This window comes from Xyrauchen texanus, chromosome 3, assembly GCF_025860055.1.
Source record: "Xyrauchen texanus isolate HMW12.3.18 chromosome 3, RBS_HiC_50CHRs, whole genome shotgun sequence".
NCBI lineage: Eukaryota > Metazoa > Chordata > Actinopteri > Cypriniformes > Catostomidae > Xyrauchen > Xyrauchen texanus.
Window position 1 is genome coordinate 35383053 of NC_068278.1, and position 15773 is coordinate 35398825.

The 15773-nt window shown below is 38.7% G+C and overlaps 1 protein-coding gene across 4 annotated transcripts in view; it reads right to left on the reverse strand.

Annotated features, from left to right (window-relative positions):
• LOC127624088 (ubiquitin carboxyl-terminal hydrolase 20-like) overlaps positions 1-15759 on the reverse strand; it is a 29451-nt gene extending 13692 nt beyond the window's left edge. For 3 of the 4 annotated variants that reach the window (XR_007968116.1, XM_052098740.1, XM_052098758.1), the window contains exons 1-18: positions 15099-15365; positions 13495-13593; positions 13353-13406; positions 13119-13181; positions 11625-11759; positions 11214-11301; positions 10789-10858; positions 10523-10636; positions 9594-9672; positions 8552-8984; positions 2464-2610; positions 2247-2356; positions 1777-1949; positions 1493-1587; positions 1337-1370; positions 1130-1175; positions 858-1038; positions 530-656 (exon numbers count right to left, since the gene is read on the reverse strand). Coding sequence is in view for 3 of the 4 variants with exons in the window: in XM_052098740.1 (XP_051954700.1) it covers positions 530-656; positions 858-1038; positions 1130-1175; positions 1337-1370; positions 1493-1587; positions 1777-1949; positions 2247-2356; positions 2464-2610; positions 8552-8984; positions 9594-9672; positions 10523-10636; positions 10789-10858; positions 11214-11301; positions 11625-11759; positions 13119-13181; positions 13353-13406; positions 13495-13575 (2030 nt within the window). In the remaining variant the exon portion in view is untranslated. Of the gene's footprint in view, positions 1-529; positions 657-857; positions 1039-1129; positions 1176-1336; positions 1371-1492; positions 1588-1776; positions 1950-2246; positions 2357-2463; positions 2611-8551; positions 8985-9593; positions 9673-10522; positions 10637-10788; positions 10859-11213; positions 11302-11624; positions 11760-13118; positions 13182-13352; positions 13407-13494; positions 13594-15098; positions 15366-15690 lie in introns of those variants that run through there. The other variant, XM_052098750.1, reaches the window with a different exon arrangement.
• Between the last annotated feature and the right edge of the window lie 14 nt (positions 15760-15773).

Sequence of the window (15773 nt, forward strand, 5' to 3'; positions counted from 1 at the left end):
ATTGAGAAGCAGCATATAAGATATCTAGACTTACTTTTAGAGAATAGATCTTGAATATAAATATATTTTGTCTTTACTACACTCACAGTTGTATAAAAAATACACTTAAGATACATTTTCTTCAAGCAAGTCTAAATATCTTATATGTTGCTTCTCAAGTAAATTGTTTTAGGGATTTTTAGACAATTTTAAACAAAAAACAAGACAAAAACACTTGATAACAATTTGCAGTGAATTTCTATACTGAATTAAACTTAATAAAAAGTATTTTTCCCTTTAATTCAGTGAATATCATTTAGAGGTATTTTTAAAAGATGATTTTGTCCTCTATTGTTAGTAAGCACGTTTAATACAACCTTTTAAGTCGGGGCACAAGCTAAATAATCGGTTAAGAGCTAATGATGAATCATTGCAATAATCGCTGAATAGTCGAATACCCGTTCTAATAATCGTTAGATTAATCGATTATCAAAATAATCATTAGTTGCAGCCCTAGTCAACAAAATGGCACTGAATTTAATAGGTGTACCTGTAGAAGAGGACGTAGGCTTCAGCGCTCTGCACTACGGTCTCGTGCACCTCTGTTACGTACTGATCGTCAAACTCGTACCACTGTCCATTAATCACATTCTGACTGTAGTCTATGTAATGACCACCTTGACAGAAAAAGAAAAAAAAAACGTATATTTAATTTAAATAAAACACAAGGCAAAATAATGTGACTTTTGTTACTTGTGGGAACTTGCTGAATATAAAGATTGGGGTTCAAAAGAGTACGTGTCAGAGATGAATGGATACCAGCCCATCTCTCTCATCTAAAAGCTACTATATTCACAATATTACATAGAATAACTTACTGCCAGCAGTGCCATGGTGACAGATGACAGACAGCAGGTCGAAAGTAGTAATCTGAGATGGGCTCTCCTTAGCCAAAAAGGGCTTGAGATCCAAACCCTCCAAAGGGAATGATACGTGGCTATTTATCTTAAATGAGTACATGACTTCATGTCTGAAACGCTTCAGGTGAATGCACAAAATCTGCAGAGAACACAGAAAAACAAACCCACTTTGAACACCAAATGTATTAAAAAATGCAGTGAATGAGAAGATAAAAATGGAGGGCACTCACTTCTGGTAGACGCAGAACTTTACAATATTTCACACCATTTCTCAATCTGGGAAAAAGATGAGCTCATGTTTACCAAACAAATAAACTAAATGAACAGAATTGAAACAACTACTATTGAGATGTAAAATGCTTTGATGTTATTGTAACTACTGCATTTTTACACGTTAATCACACTCAAAGCATTTTAACTTTCATAATATAGCTTACTTTTTACATCGTTCACAGCTGTACATGTTGTCTCCTGTTGGGAAAGGGGGAAAAACGGCCAAGGGTTGTCAAGCAATATGATGAAATGCAAAAGTTTGTCTTCCTATTTTCCCCTTATCTGTGTTACACATAATTAGTTGAATATGTTGTTCTTACCTTTCAACTCATCTGCGGCAAAGAAGGCTGCCAGGCAGTCCTCCAGCGTTATCAAGGGGCCCCAAAACCAGAAAGGAATACAGGAGACCACAAACCTGCATGCAGGTTTATATTTAAGGATTAAAATTTGCTTACAAAGCTACTATATTGAATTCTTAAATATTAATTTAAATTCTGGTTGTGGATTTTTCCTCAAGTGAATAAAATGTGTCTTTTGTTCTCTCCATATCTTGATTATCTTAAATATATTAAATTGAATCTCTCTTACTATCTCTCTCCTATACCTTCGTATGGATTCCATGATGTAGGAGATCCAGCCCTGAGACGCATAGCTATCTGTGCAGACTCCAGTTTTAACAGGAGCACTCTGGTGGATGGAGGAGTGGAGTTTGGCCAAATCTTCTTTACCCGGAATAGGCAGGGACAGGTCCTGAAAGGTCTCCACTGTTGTCGACACCTACAAAGGCAGATATTTTCTTTGCAGCACTACTCTTCCAGAAGTCTTACATTGGAGATTGGTTTCTGTGATATGAACACATTTGATTTGATCCACTGTTGTGTGTCCCTATATATATATGACAGTACTCTTCTAGAAGTGACTTTGAAGTTCATTAAATACTAGATGGTACTTCACTGACTAACTATATTGTAGTTTCATCTTCATTGTAGTAATGCGTTGTGAAGTGTAAGGCATGTGATTTGATGCTTGGTGGTGCCCTCTAGAGTCATAAAAGCTCCATGCATCCTCTCTCACCCGGTCGCACGTCAAACACTGAACAAGACTCAGAATGGATCCATCAAAGATATCGGAAATAACACTGCGGAAACAGGGCTGCTTCTTCTTGGTGCCAAGCAGCATCTGAACTATAGGACAAAAAATGGTAATGTTTATTTAGTGCAAAGCCAAAGAATCTTTAAAACCAACTTTTATTTGTGCCACATAGGTCTATGCTGATATGTGAAAAGCAGACCTTTCTTGAAAGTGTATGTGGGGCCAGTTCTGAGGGGGCTGGACCTTGGAGGACTGCTGGAGAGTTTGGAGTGCAGCTCCTGCACACTGTGAACGGGGCTACAGGGACGAGAAGATTGACAGTGCATGGAAGCTTCATTATCAGGCTCTGCAAGAGAAAGAGGGATCAGGAGGTGAACTGAGGTGGGTGGAGTACCCAAAATCTTTACTCAAGTACAAGTAGTAATGTAAAACACTACTTGAGTAAGAGTAAGATATTATCCAATTAAAAGAAACTCAAAAAGCAAGTAACTAGTTATTTCCACATAATGGACGATTATGCCCCAATTTTCCATTACATAATACATATTTAACATGTATTACAGAATAATTATACTACTACAACTACTAATAATAATAATAATTATTAATGGAACTTGTCATCATCCACCCTCATGTTGTTTCAAATCATATGTCTTTCTTCAATGCAACACAATCAAGGAGATGTTAGACAGAATGCTAGCCTTGTGGTCACCATTTACTGTCACTGCATATTTTTTTCTCCATATTTTAAAAGGGAATGGTGACTCTTACATTAATATTTAATAATATTAATAATATTTTCTAATATTTTTCATGTCACAGGTTTGGAATAACAAGAGGGCAGGAAATTATAACAAAACATTAATTTATGGTTGATTTCTCACATTAAGGATGCTTGTCAGATTTCAACAAATCTGTAAATTAGAAAAGAAGTTTGGAAACCAGTTATTAGTAATTATTATGGTGAAAAACATGAACGTCCCACAGGCCCAATTATATATAATGCTGAATAAAACTAAACACAATCTTGCTTTTTTTAATTAAAGAGATGTTAAAGCCCCATCCCCTAGACTCTGAATTAGCCAGGAATAGTACGCTGAAGCCTCGTGACCCTTTCCAAAAGCAACAAGCACCATCTCAAGAATGTCTGCCGCTTTAGGGGGCTGCGCACTACACCCAAAGATGGTACAAAGTAGATGGTGCAGCTGTAAGTACCCGAAGAATTGAGATCTGGGAATCCAAAACTGCTGTTTAATATTTTCAAAGGATCTCAATGCTCCATTTTCATACAGGTAACCAAGGGCAGGAACTCCCTTCTCAATCCATTCTGTCCAGCAGAAAGGGGACTGGTTTAAACAAATACTTGCAACAACATTCAGCTAAATGTTGGAATTGAAACTTTTGTCCACACTAAATGCATGTGCAAGATAACGGGATGTGTCTTTACTTCTCCGGGCAGCTTGGTAGAAAGACTTTGCAATGGCAAGATAGGGGCAAGGACCTCCTGTTCAATAAAGAGCCAGGGAGGGGATCTCTCAGGTGGAAGCGACCAAATGTCTAAGACCAAAAGCATAATAGTAAAACAAAATATTGGGGAGACCTAACCATATAATAATTCATTTTTATAACATTAACCTTCCCAGTCATAGATAAATGTAGTGAAGCCCACCTGTCTACATTGCTCAAAAACCTTTTTATTAAAGGGTCAAAAGTAATAGCTGGAAAGCCACTACTGGGCAGTATGCTGTTAGTGTTGTGGAGGTAAGTGAGGACCCAAGAGCGATGTAACAGAAATGTAGTTCTTTAATGAAAGTTCTTAGCAACACAAAAATGAACACAAAATCTTCTCCTTGAGAGGCAAAGGTTAACACAAACAACCCGCAGAGTGGGCGAAGAATAAAGGAAGCTTCTTCTGAGCTCTTAGCGAGTGTCCCTTAGGCATCAGCCGGGGGTTGCAGTGTTGCGCCGTCAGGCTGTAGACTCCCCTGGGGGTAGACAGGGATTGAGGTGACACCGTGGGGACCAGACTTCTGGCAGCACGGGGCGAACTGAACAGAACACAAATATATCCAGGTAATTAACGGAGAAAAGAGCGTAGAGAGGCGGATGCCAATAGGACAGGACTGGACAGCGACAAGTAGACAACGTTTTGTTTCAACGTGTGAAACTCAAGTGAGACTCAGACAACGAAAGCAGCGAAAGCAGGGAAAGAAGTAGAGATCTAATCAGCGGGAAAACGGGAACAGGTGGGAAGGGAATTGACGGAGAATTAAGGGGAGATGATAAGCAGCTGGAGAACGAGAGGAAGGGGGAGAAGTAACCAGAGAGCCAGCAGATGGCGAAAGAGTAGAAGGAAAGAACAAGAACAAAACATATAATGACTGGATAGGACAAGACATGACAGTCAGAGCCAAAGCTTTGGATTTAGACCAATTGACTGTGTATCCTGAGAACTTAGAAAAGGAATTAACAATTCTGTGGAGGCAAGTTACAGATCTAGTAGGGTTGGAGACGAATAAAAGAAAAAATATCATCTGCATAAAGCAAAAGCATATACACCTTACCTCCCACCACCACCCCTGGAAAATCATCTTCCTTTCTTATCGTGGCTGATAATGGTTCAAGATGGGCAAGAAAGAACAATAATGGAGAAAGAGGGCAACCCTGCCGGGTGCCTCTATACAGAGTAAACTAATCTGAAATTAATCCATTTGTTTGTACCACCGCTACCGGGTGTTTATAAAGTAACTTAATCCATCCAATAAACGTACTCATAAACCCGTGGATTTCCAAAATCTTAAAAAGATAATCCCATTCTAACATATCAAATGCCTTTTCGGCATCAAGGGAGATGGCAGTAACAGGAGTTTGAACATTCGCCACTGACCATGTGATATTGATGAAATGCCTAATGTTAACAGAACAGCTGCGGCCCTGAATAAACCCCACCTGATCTATAAGAGATTTCATAACTTTACTTAATCGATTTGCCAAAATTGGACAAATTTAACATCTAGCTGGCTCAGGGAAATTGGACGATAATTCTTACACTCGCTTGGATCTTTGTCCTTTTTAAGAATCAGACTGATCCGGGCTTGTGTCATGGTTGCCGGAAGCTCTCCACACTTTAATGATTCCGTACACGTCTAGAAAATTGGAGCCAGTTCTGTAACATAAAATGTAAAAGCAAACTCAGCGGCAAAGCCATCTGGCCCCGGAGCCTTAATTAACTTGCCAAGCTCCTCCAAGGTTATCTCAGAATCAAGAGAATTTTTTTTTTTGCACAGTCGTCAGTTTATGGTGTTCTAATGGTTCCACCAAGTTTCAAATATCTTCATCAGTAGATGAAGACATGGAACTATAGAGATCAATAATTCTTTAAAAGTATTATTAATATCAATGCTGGATAAAATTTTCACCACCAGTTGATTTCAGGGAATGGTAGAAAAAGACTCTCTCTGCATAATATATCTAGCCAGAAAATGTCCTGCTTTGTCCCCCGACTCAAAGTATGAATGTCCAAAACTCCACCTTCTGTGACAAAATTGTATTATAGCTGTATTTCAAACGTGTCAATTCTCTGAGGCCATCAGATGACATTCGGCACTTCAGCTCTGCCTCTGCACTTTTAATATCTGCAAGACCAAGATATTTACACATCTTGTGAAGCGTTAATGTTACTCTAGGGGGCTTACACACTTTTGCTTCACTAGGATCAAGGACTGAGTCCTTCAATAGATTAAAGTCTCCTCCAAATATTATAACATGTGGGGTGCCAGCGGCTTGCAACATCCCTTCAAGATCTATAAAAAAAATCCCTGATCATCAGCATTAGGTGTGTAAATATTAGCCAAAAATCAACCTTTGCCCCTGGATTTCTGCTAAAACGGTAATGACTCTTCCCAATTTATCTTTAATCTGTTTGAGACATTTGAATTGTAGATGCTTACTTATCATTGTAATGACTCCCCTGCTCTTACTTGAGCCAGCACTAAAGAAAACATGCCCACCACATATCTTCCCAAATTTTTCAGCCTCCTGCAGGGAAAGATGTGTTCCTTGAAGAAACACTATATCATATTTCTTTTGTTTAAGAAAATAAACAATCTGCCTTCTTTTTATGGGGTTCCCCAACCCATTCACATTCCACATGGAGAGAGACAGTCCACTCATATTAACATTTGACATTTTGACAGATTAGAAAAAATAGATTGTGTGTCAAAAACTAAATTATAAAGACCACATTCCAACACTAGTGCAACAATCAAACCCCAAACTTCCCCCAGAAACAGACAGAAAAAAGAAAAACGTGCACAATAACCCAAAGCTTGGCAGTGCCAACTGATGTCCATCCCTCTAAACTCAAACAGTCCATGTGCGCCTACGAGAGCCTTCACTACAACTTTGCCGTCGGATTGCTCAAGTCCGGGGCTTCTTAACAAATTTTGTGAGACAGAATTACACAACAGAAAATAATCTATAAAACAAACTTCAACCAACAGGAGGCATAAGCACAAAGAACATGCAGATTCATCCACAAACTGTCCTGAAGGAGTGCTATCCCATAAAACAAATTCCAGCCGCTAGGCAGAAACAGCACAAAAATAAACAAAGAAGGCGCTTAGATTCCTCTGACGGTCAAGCGAATGTTCAGTGAATCAGGCCCACTCGGCTGCACAAAAAGTATCATACAATGACCTACTCAATCCATTGACTTTATGAAGGACATCGCTTGCTGTGGGCATGTAAATGTTTTGCGACCATCCTTAATATCTATTCTCAATTTGGCCGGGAACATCAGTGCAATAGTGACCTTCCGTTGATGTAAGAGTTTCTTGAATTCCTTGAATCAATCACGTTTGTCTCTTGTCGAAGTCTGGAAACAAGAATATGTTGTGGTTCTTCCAAGAAAGCCTTCCTTTACTCCTCACCTGGCGGAACACAAGATCTTTATCGGATGATCTCAGAAATTTGGCCAGAATTGATCAGGCCTGTCTCCCTCAGCGGATCTCTGAGCTGGAACTCTGTGAGCTAGCTCGATTTCCAGCTTATCGTCTGTTATGTCGAGCAGACTCGGGAAGAGCCCATCCAGAAATTTCACCATATCTCCACCTTTTCGTCTTCAGGAATTCCAACATTTCGGACGTTGTTTCACTGGCCAACTTTAGTATTCCAACTTTTCCTAGACACGCTCCAAGTCTATCTTGTTCGCTAGTGGATTAGCAGCTAATTCCCTCTGATGACTCCAGATAATCGATCAGTTTCTCAATATCCAACACTCTTGTAACCATCTCAGTGAATTTCGTCTCCATGGCAGTGATCGATCAACGCATTACGTAAGATTTCATCACCCCCAAGTCAGCAATGACCTTCGCCAGCATTGTTGACATGTTCAATAGTTGATGCAAAATCTCTTTCACCACACTGTCCAAATTGAGTTCCGGGCTTGTGGCCTCTGGATTCAGCTTGAGCACGTACGTGTCTCCAGAGACCAAGGATTTTGAATTCTTTGACATATTGACTTCCTAGAACAATCAAGAAACTGAGTTTATCGAATCTCACAAATATCATAGCAAAGTGCGCAGAGCAGAGTTCACACGTCCGATCCTTACATGGCACCACGTGACTCCTCCAAAATCTTGCTTTATTAACGCATACGGTCACTATTTCAAAAGTCCTGTCACTTTTTAAAGGCCTGCCATGATTTTTAGATGGGTCTCCACGATCCACGCACAACTTACCACGTGCCCTATTGAGAGCAAGAACCCCTAATCGTGACCACGAGGAAGTTGCCCCATATGACTCTACCCTCCCTAGCAACCGGGCCAATTTGGTTGCTTAGGAGACCTGACTGGAGTCACTCAGCATGCCCTGGATTCAAACTCATGACTTCAGGGGATGTAGTCAGCATCAATACTCGTTGAGCTACCCAGGCCTCCGACATTTCAAATTCTTAAAAAAAAAAAAGTACCGTCATTTCCGGACTATAAGCCGCAACTTTTTTCCCACGCTTTGAACCTCGCGGCTTAAACAGCGACGCGGCTAATATATGGATTTTTCCCGCTTTCAAATTTGATAAAAAAAAAATAAAAAAACATTCTGTGACGTGCTCAGTTTTTTGGCGGCATGAAGCTTTCATTAGACCAATGAAATTGCCGAACGGGTTAAGGTCAAACAACTTTTTTGTTTACTGTTTAGGTTAAATCGAGCGCACTCAATATATAGTATATGAAATATAATATAACAACAGATGGATGGATAGATGGATGGACAGACAGACATCATACCTGTATTCCCTTGTGTCTGTACAGTAGTGCTTGTAGTGTTTGCCTCTGTTTCTCTCTCGGTCTGTCCCTCCTGTGTGGTTGTGTCCACATCAGCATCCTCATCCATTTCCCTTTTTTTCTCCTCTCCTCTTCTCTCCTTCAGCCTCTCTTTTTCCGAAATCCCTCCGTTTCCCCTCATTCCTACACACTCATCTTGAATTAGTAGCTCTGCCTCTCCTCCCATCCTCTCTCCATCCCCTCTCTCACTTCCTGATCCAGAGTCACATGATAGAAATTCATCCTCAGATGGGCATCGGTCTCCATCGGAATGGTTATGGCTGTCATGGTTGTGGTTAGGGTCGACATCGGAGATTGCAATGTTGCAGTCAGTCAGGGCCTCTTTCAGCTCCTCATGAAGCTGGTCCATCAGACATCGCAAGAACTCCTGAGTGTCCTTGAAATCAGAGATGGAGGGGACAACCGTGTTATGTTGTGTAATTGCATTCTTGTCAGATTAAAAGTAGTAGGTTTTTGGTTTCTTCATAACAGGCACACACTCACACAAGACTATGGCAACATTCACGCATCAGTGTTTGGGATTTACATCTGTATGGTTTGACACTCTAATTGTGCTGTTTATACAACAGCATGTGGAATATTGTCAGTTTGAATGAAACCTTTTTTCATTCCCACAATAGCTGTGAAATATGCCTGTAACCACAGTGACAAGTCTAATTTTAAAAAATATCAAAGATGGCAACTTCCAAAACACTGGTTATTCTTATTACATTAGGCACAATGTTATTACATAAATCCAATCTACATGCAAGTTCACCACTCAAATCTTAATTAACAGACTGATTGGTTTTTATTTAACGGAGTGTAAACCGCAGTATTAGGGTCACAGCTAGACCACAAAACTGATGGATTATATTAGTTTTTTTAAGGCCATGCCAGCTTCACCATCAGAACAAAATTTATGGATTATAGCACACTAAAGCACTATAGCCTATGGGACATAGAAAATTACAGTCTTGAAAGGTTCAAAGAAATATTAATTTACCTGTTGAGCATAGCCACGAAACATAGGGTTCACCAGTTTGATTCCATGAAAGAGACTTGTGGGAATAACATAACTTGGCCTGCACAGAGAGTAAAAAAAGTATAGAAAAGGAAAACATTAATGATCAGGTTCAAAACTTTTATTTCTCTCATCGGTAACTCAATACAATGCAAGTCAATAGTGGCCAGAAATTTGAAGCTAAAAAAACACATAAAGGCAGCATAAACGTATTCCACACAACTCCAGTGGTTAAATAAATATCTTCAAAAACGATATCATAAGTGTGGGTGAGAAAAAGATCAATATTTAGGTCCATTTATTTTTTATTTTAAATCTACTTTCAAACAGCCCTCTTATGCATGTTCACGAGAGTTTTTTTTATTTTTTTTACGATTCACATTCTTCGTGCATATCGCCACCTTCTGGGCTGTATCCTTTTCCTTTGCTTTATCCCTCCCTTTTTTCTTTCTTCTCCCAACCCAGGAGGTGGTGATATGCACAAAGAATGCAAATCACTAAAAAAAAAATAAGAATTCTGTCCTCTGGTGAATGCGCTTAGTAGGGCGATTTTTATAAAAAAAGGACTTAAATATTTATCTGTTTCTCATCCACACCTATTATATTGTTTCTGAAAACATGTACTTAACTACTGGAGTTTTACAGATTACTTTTATGCTGCCTTTATGGGCTTTTTAGAGCTTAAAAATTATGGCCACCATTCACTTGCATTGTAAGGCCCTACAGAGCTGAGATATGCTTTTGAAATCGTTGTGTCCAAAAGAAGAAAGAAAGTCATACATATGGCATAAAGGTGAGTAAATGATGAGAGAATTTTAATTTTTGGGTTAACTATTCCATTTAGACTCTTCACTAGAAAGTTTTTAATGAATTAACCTTGTGTTTATGTTTGGAAAGTCAGTGTTTGTTACCGTTTCTTGTGCCAAAGCTCAGAGATAAGCTTTTGATAGCTTTTACACAATGCTGGCTTTTTATCGGTGCGTACCAACCCACTGCAATCCAGGAAAAACTGAGTTAAAGGAGGACTAAAAAGAGAGAGAGAGCGAAAAGTGGAGGGAACCATAAAAAAAATATTTAAAATTCAGAGCCACAATGCACAGAACTGGAAAACTTAATACTTCCAGTCTGAGTTGTATGGATGAAATCTATTCATGTGATTATTGGATAATGACCTCACCAGTTAGACAGGGCCTGCAAGGCAGCATTCATGTAACAGGAGTTTCCAATGTTCTTCATCCCAGTGAGACCTGAGAAAAATAGACTAATAAGTGTAACACATCTTCGCTTGGAAACAACAACCTATAATTTCTCTAATCAGAAAATTTTCCTGACCACAGATAAAAATGAAAACATCCCCTGCCCCCCACATGTTCAATTATTAAATATTTTAGCTAATCGGAATCTGATCTGATTTGGGGAGACCAAATGTAAAAGTTAAGGAATCTGTCATTAAAATAACCCATATTGACTGACCACTATTCTGAATATTTGGTGGGAATGTGCCCCCTGCAATGTTAATGGTTGTGACAGCCCTGCTAATTAGCAGTTGTTAAAAGGGAAATGTGCAGGTTTTGAAATATCATCTTATCTGTTTGATTATACCTCTAGGTTTGAGATCATCCTCCTCAGATTCTGAGCCTTCCTCTTCTGCCACTGCGATGGGCACTGCTTTCAATGGGTGACATGGTGTCTGGGGAAGAGAATCCTTGTGGCATGAGTTTTACGATAGTTTTTTTGTTGTTGTTAAAACATTCTTAAATATGATGGCAAATTGGTAACAAGATTTGAGGTTGTTTAAAACACAAGTTTGTACTGTGTTGTACAGTTCTTTGTATTGTCATTGTACAGTCAAAAAATATTCATCGTTTATAAAATATTGCGGCCAAAACGAGATCCTCAAACTGATATAAATAATGCAGAAGACACAAGCAACCTCATCTGAACAGGCATTACATTTGAATAATGTTTACACAATCATAAAAGTAGGTAAAAAATGCTTTTTGATGCTTTCACCTGTTCAAGACGTTTGCAGAATTGAGCTAATGATACAGGCGTAATGGGCGTTGCTTCCAAAAACACTTCCCTCTCACAGACATAACACCACACCCTGAATGTGGTCAGGTTTACTGTCAGATTGTGTTTTTTTGCCTGGGGAATGAATAAAGGTACACATGTGTATGAAACAATGACAGAGAAAGTTAATGACACATGAATAATACACTGTCTGGCCAAAAAAAAAAAAATAAATAAAAAAAATAAATAAATAAATAAATAAATAAATCAATGTATGGATTTAAATAAGCAGATACTTAACAGCCTATGATTGGATCATTATTGCAGTGATTAATATCTTTCAGCTAGCAAAAATTATTTTAACCTTAACTGATGCAGTGTGTAACTTATCATTTCTTAAACAACCATGTCGGAAGATGTATTCTGTGGTTGTGGAAAAGACGCTACTGCATTTCAGAAGGGGCAAATTATTGCATCAAGCAAAGAAATCAACTAAGGATATTGTTGAAATCACTGGAATTGGGTTAAAAACTGTCCAGCACATTATTAAAACCTGGAAGGATAGTCTTAAACCGTCAGCTTCACAGAATAAATGTGGTCAGAAAAAAAATCTTGAATGATCGTGATCGGAGATCGACAGTAGAACTCACGGCCATGTTTAATAGTGAAATTAAAAGCATTTTCACACACACAATGCAACAAGAATTTACAGCATTGTGACTAAACTGCTGTTTGGCCACAAGAAAGCCACTTGTTAGTGAGGCAAATCGGAAAAAATTACTTAAATTTGCTAGGGAGCATAAAGATTGGACTGTGGAGCAATGGAAAAAGGTAATGTGGTCTGATTAGTCCAGACTTACCCAGTTCCAAAGCGATGGGCGTGTCAGGGTAAGAAGGGAAGCACATGAAGCGATGCATCCGTCATGCATAGTGCCAACTGTACAAGCCTCTGGAGGCAGTGTTATGAACAGGGGTTGTTCTAATTGGTCAGGTCTAAGCTCAGCAACGTTATGCGACATGTAAATGAAGTTAGTTGACTACCTGAATGTACTGAATGACCAGTTTATCACACCAATGGATTTTTGGGGGATTCCAGGACGTCAATGCAAAAATTAATCGGCTCAATTTGTGGTTTAGGGAGCATGAGGAATAATTTTCACAAATGAAATGACCACCCCTGAGACCTGACCTTAACCCCACTGAAAGTCTTTGGGATGTACCGGAGAAGACTTTACGGAGTGTTTTGAATCTCCCGTCATCAATACAAGATCTCAACCAAAAATGTTGACATTGCATAAGGTTGTCGAAACAATGCCAAGACGAATGCGCTCCGTAATCAAAGCTAAAGGCGGCCCAACAATATATTAGAGTATACAACATTTTTTGGCCAGGTAGTATAATATATCTTCTTGTGGACATAATGAGTGTCTACATATGGACAGATGGCTAGATGAATAAATCACTGAATGAATAGGCAAAGTGTAGGAATGTCACCTGTGCATGTATAGTACTGTGATCTGAATATGACTCTCCGCAGCCCACATATGAACAGTCACACTGTGGGCAAAGAAATAAGACTTTACTTAAAAGAAAGGATCTGTAGTTAATCTTAGAGATTGGACTATGCGAATCAAATGACCTTCGTAGATCTTCTACATGCTTAAAAATTACTATACTTCTCTACACAATAATACTTTAAGTATTTTGGCAGGGGTTAAGCCTCCTCACCTGTAAACATGCCCAGAGGTTGGGACCACCTACTCCACATGACTGACAAGTACACTTGAGTAAAGAAAAAACATTATAAAATTCAATACACAGGCCTCAAAATATATTTCATACTTTAATATCAGTAACACTGGAATCTTACCTTTGATTTCTGAATCAGTTCCTCCTTAGTAACTTCCCCAATAGAGTGCAGGTGAGAGCAAAGATCAATGCTGTCAGTCATCTTGATTTTTACCTCACTCTATTTAAAAAAAAAAAAATAGAATAAATCTTAATATTTAAAAAAAATAGTAGTACAAGCAGACATGCATTCATATTCATATAGAAAATGGTGTCAACAAAGCTGGTACAACCCTGCACAGTTTCAATACCATATAAAACAGCTTTGTTAAGCATAACCTTCTGATGAACTTACAGTTTCAACACCAGTTTGAAGGTGAAAAACTGACTGTCATAATTCAGATAGTAATAGTTAAAGGAATAGTTCACCCCAAAATGAAAATTCTCTCATCATCTACTCACCCTCATGCCATCCCAGATGTGTATGACATTCTGTCTTCAGCAGAACACAAACAAAGATTTTTTTAAAGTATATTTCAGATCTGAAGGTCCTTTCATTGCAAGTGAATGGTGACCAGACCTTTGACGCTCCAAAGAAAATCACATAAAGACAGCATAAAAGTTATCTAAATGACTCCAGTGATTAAATCTATGTCTTTAAAAGCAATGTGAAAGGTCTGGGTGAGATCAGATTAATATTTAATTTTTAATTTTTTTTTACTATAAATCTCCACTTTCACATTCTGCCTATGATAAAAAGGATTTAAATATTAATCTGTTTCTCACCCAAAGTGATTGCATTGCTTTTAAATGCATAGATTAAACCACAAACCAATAGAGACATATGGATAACTTTTTTGCAGCCTTTATGTGATTTTAAGCTTCAAAAGGTCTGGTCACCATTCACTTGCAATGAAAGGACCTACAGAGCTGAAATATTCTTCTAAAAAATATTTTTTGTATTCTGCAGAAGACAGAATGTCATACACATCTGGGATGGCATGAGGGTGAGTAAATGATAAGTGAATTTTCATTTCGGGGTGAACTATCCCTTTAAGTGAGGCTTTATCTCCAAACCTAGTGAGCTGCCTACCTAGACAACATTTGGGCATATGATTGCTTAAAATTGGATGCTTATGATGCTCAAAAATGCTGACTAGGTAGACAGCTCACTAGGTTTGAAAACAGCCAAAAACTGCTGTTTCATGCGGCTGGCACGAGTGCATTGAGATGCGAAAGGAGATAGAAGGCAGCAATTTCACTCCATATAAGTCCATTATTATAGGGGATAAACACAAATACACAATAATAATAACCTACGTCGTATAAAATCGGTATCGTTAAAATCATATGAAAAATAGCTTCAACAGCATTCCGAACAGATAAGGAAAAATAATAACATTCCAGTTAAACAGACTTCGACACAACACAGACCCCTGAAGAACTTGATGCAAATCTAAGTTGTAAAATAAAATGCTAACAAACACAATACAGTTCGTCTAAATGTTAGCGTCAACCACTCAAAAACTCCTGTTAACATCACGAGCTTACAAAATAAACAGGCCATATTTACACTTCGGCTAGATGACACTATTCAAACGCCCATACGCAGTCGTCATGATGTTCTCTAAACAAATAAAGTGTCACTCCTGTTTAGCCGAGCAAAAAATAAGAACAGAAATGTACCTGTCCGACAAAAACAAAGCTCGTGGATGATCGGTGTCATTCGTAACGGTGGTGGGCAGCAGTGAACTGCAGCATCTATCCTGAATACAGCACGAGTGCGAGTGCGTCACATCTCTGACCAGAGCCAATGAATGGTTTAATCTTGGATCAGCCTTTTAACTCCCCTTAGTCGCTTTGCCCAAAGTCGCTTTAGTTGCAAGTCTGGCCATCTTTGGATCACTTTCGGGCAGGAAGCTATTTTTCAGTGCAGCTCCTATCTACTTGAATGGGAAAACTGCAGTAAAACAACACTGGTATCATAAATTGTGTTTCTTTCCCTCCGATTACCCTAAAAAACGCAATTCTTCCAACTTGTATAGCTAATGCGCATGCGCGTTATTGAGTTGATTGACATGTTATGTCTACATCTAAAAGCTGAAAGTCAGGGACTTCCTATCTACCTACATCCGTTAACCGTTGATCATTTTAGAGCTGCTTGGTTGGGCGTTCCAATTTCTCCCATACATTTTTATAGAAGTGGCCCGTCTCTGCTCAATAACCTCTGGTTTTATTACAGGCGGTGTCAGTATTTAAAAGGTGATTCCTTGTTTACCTGTAATGCGGGACTACCTTTTCTTCATCCGTTGATCGTTGGTCTGGCCCGTCTCTGCTAAGTAATGTCTGCTTTACTCCAGT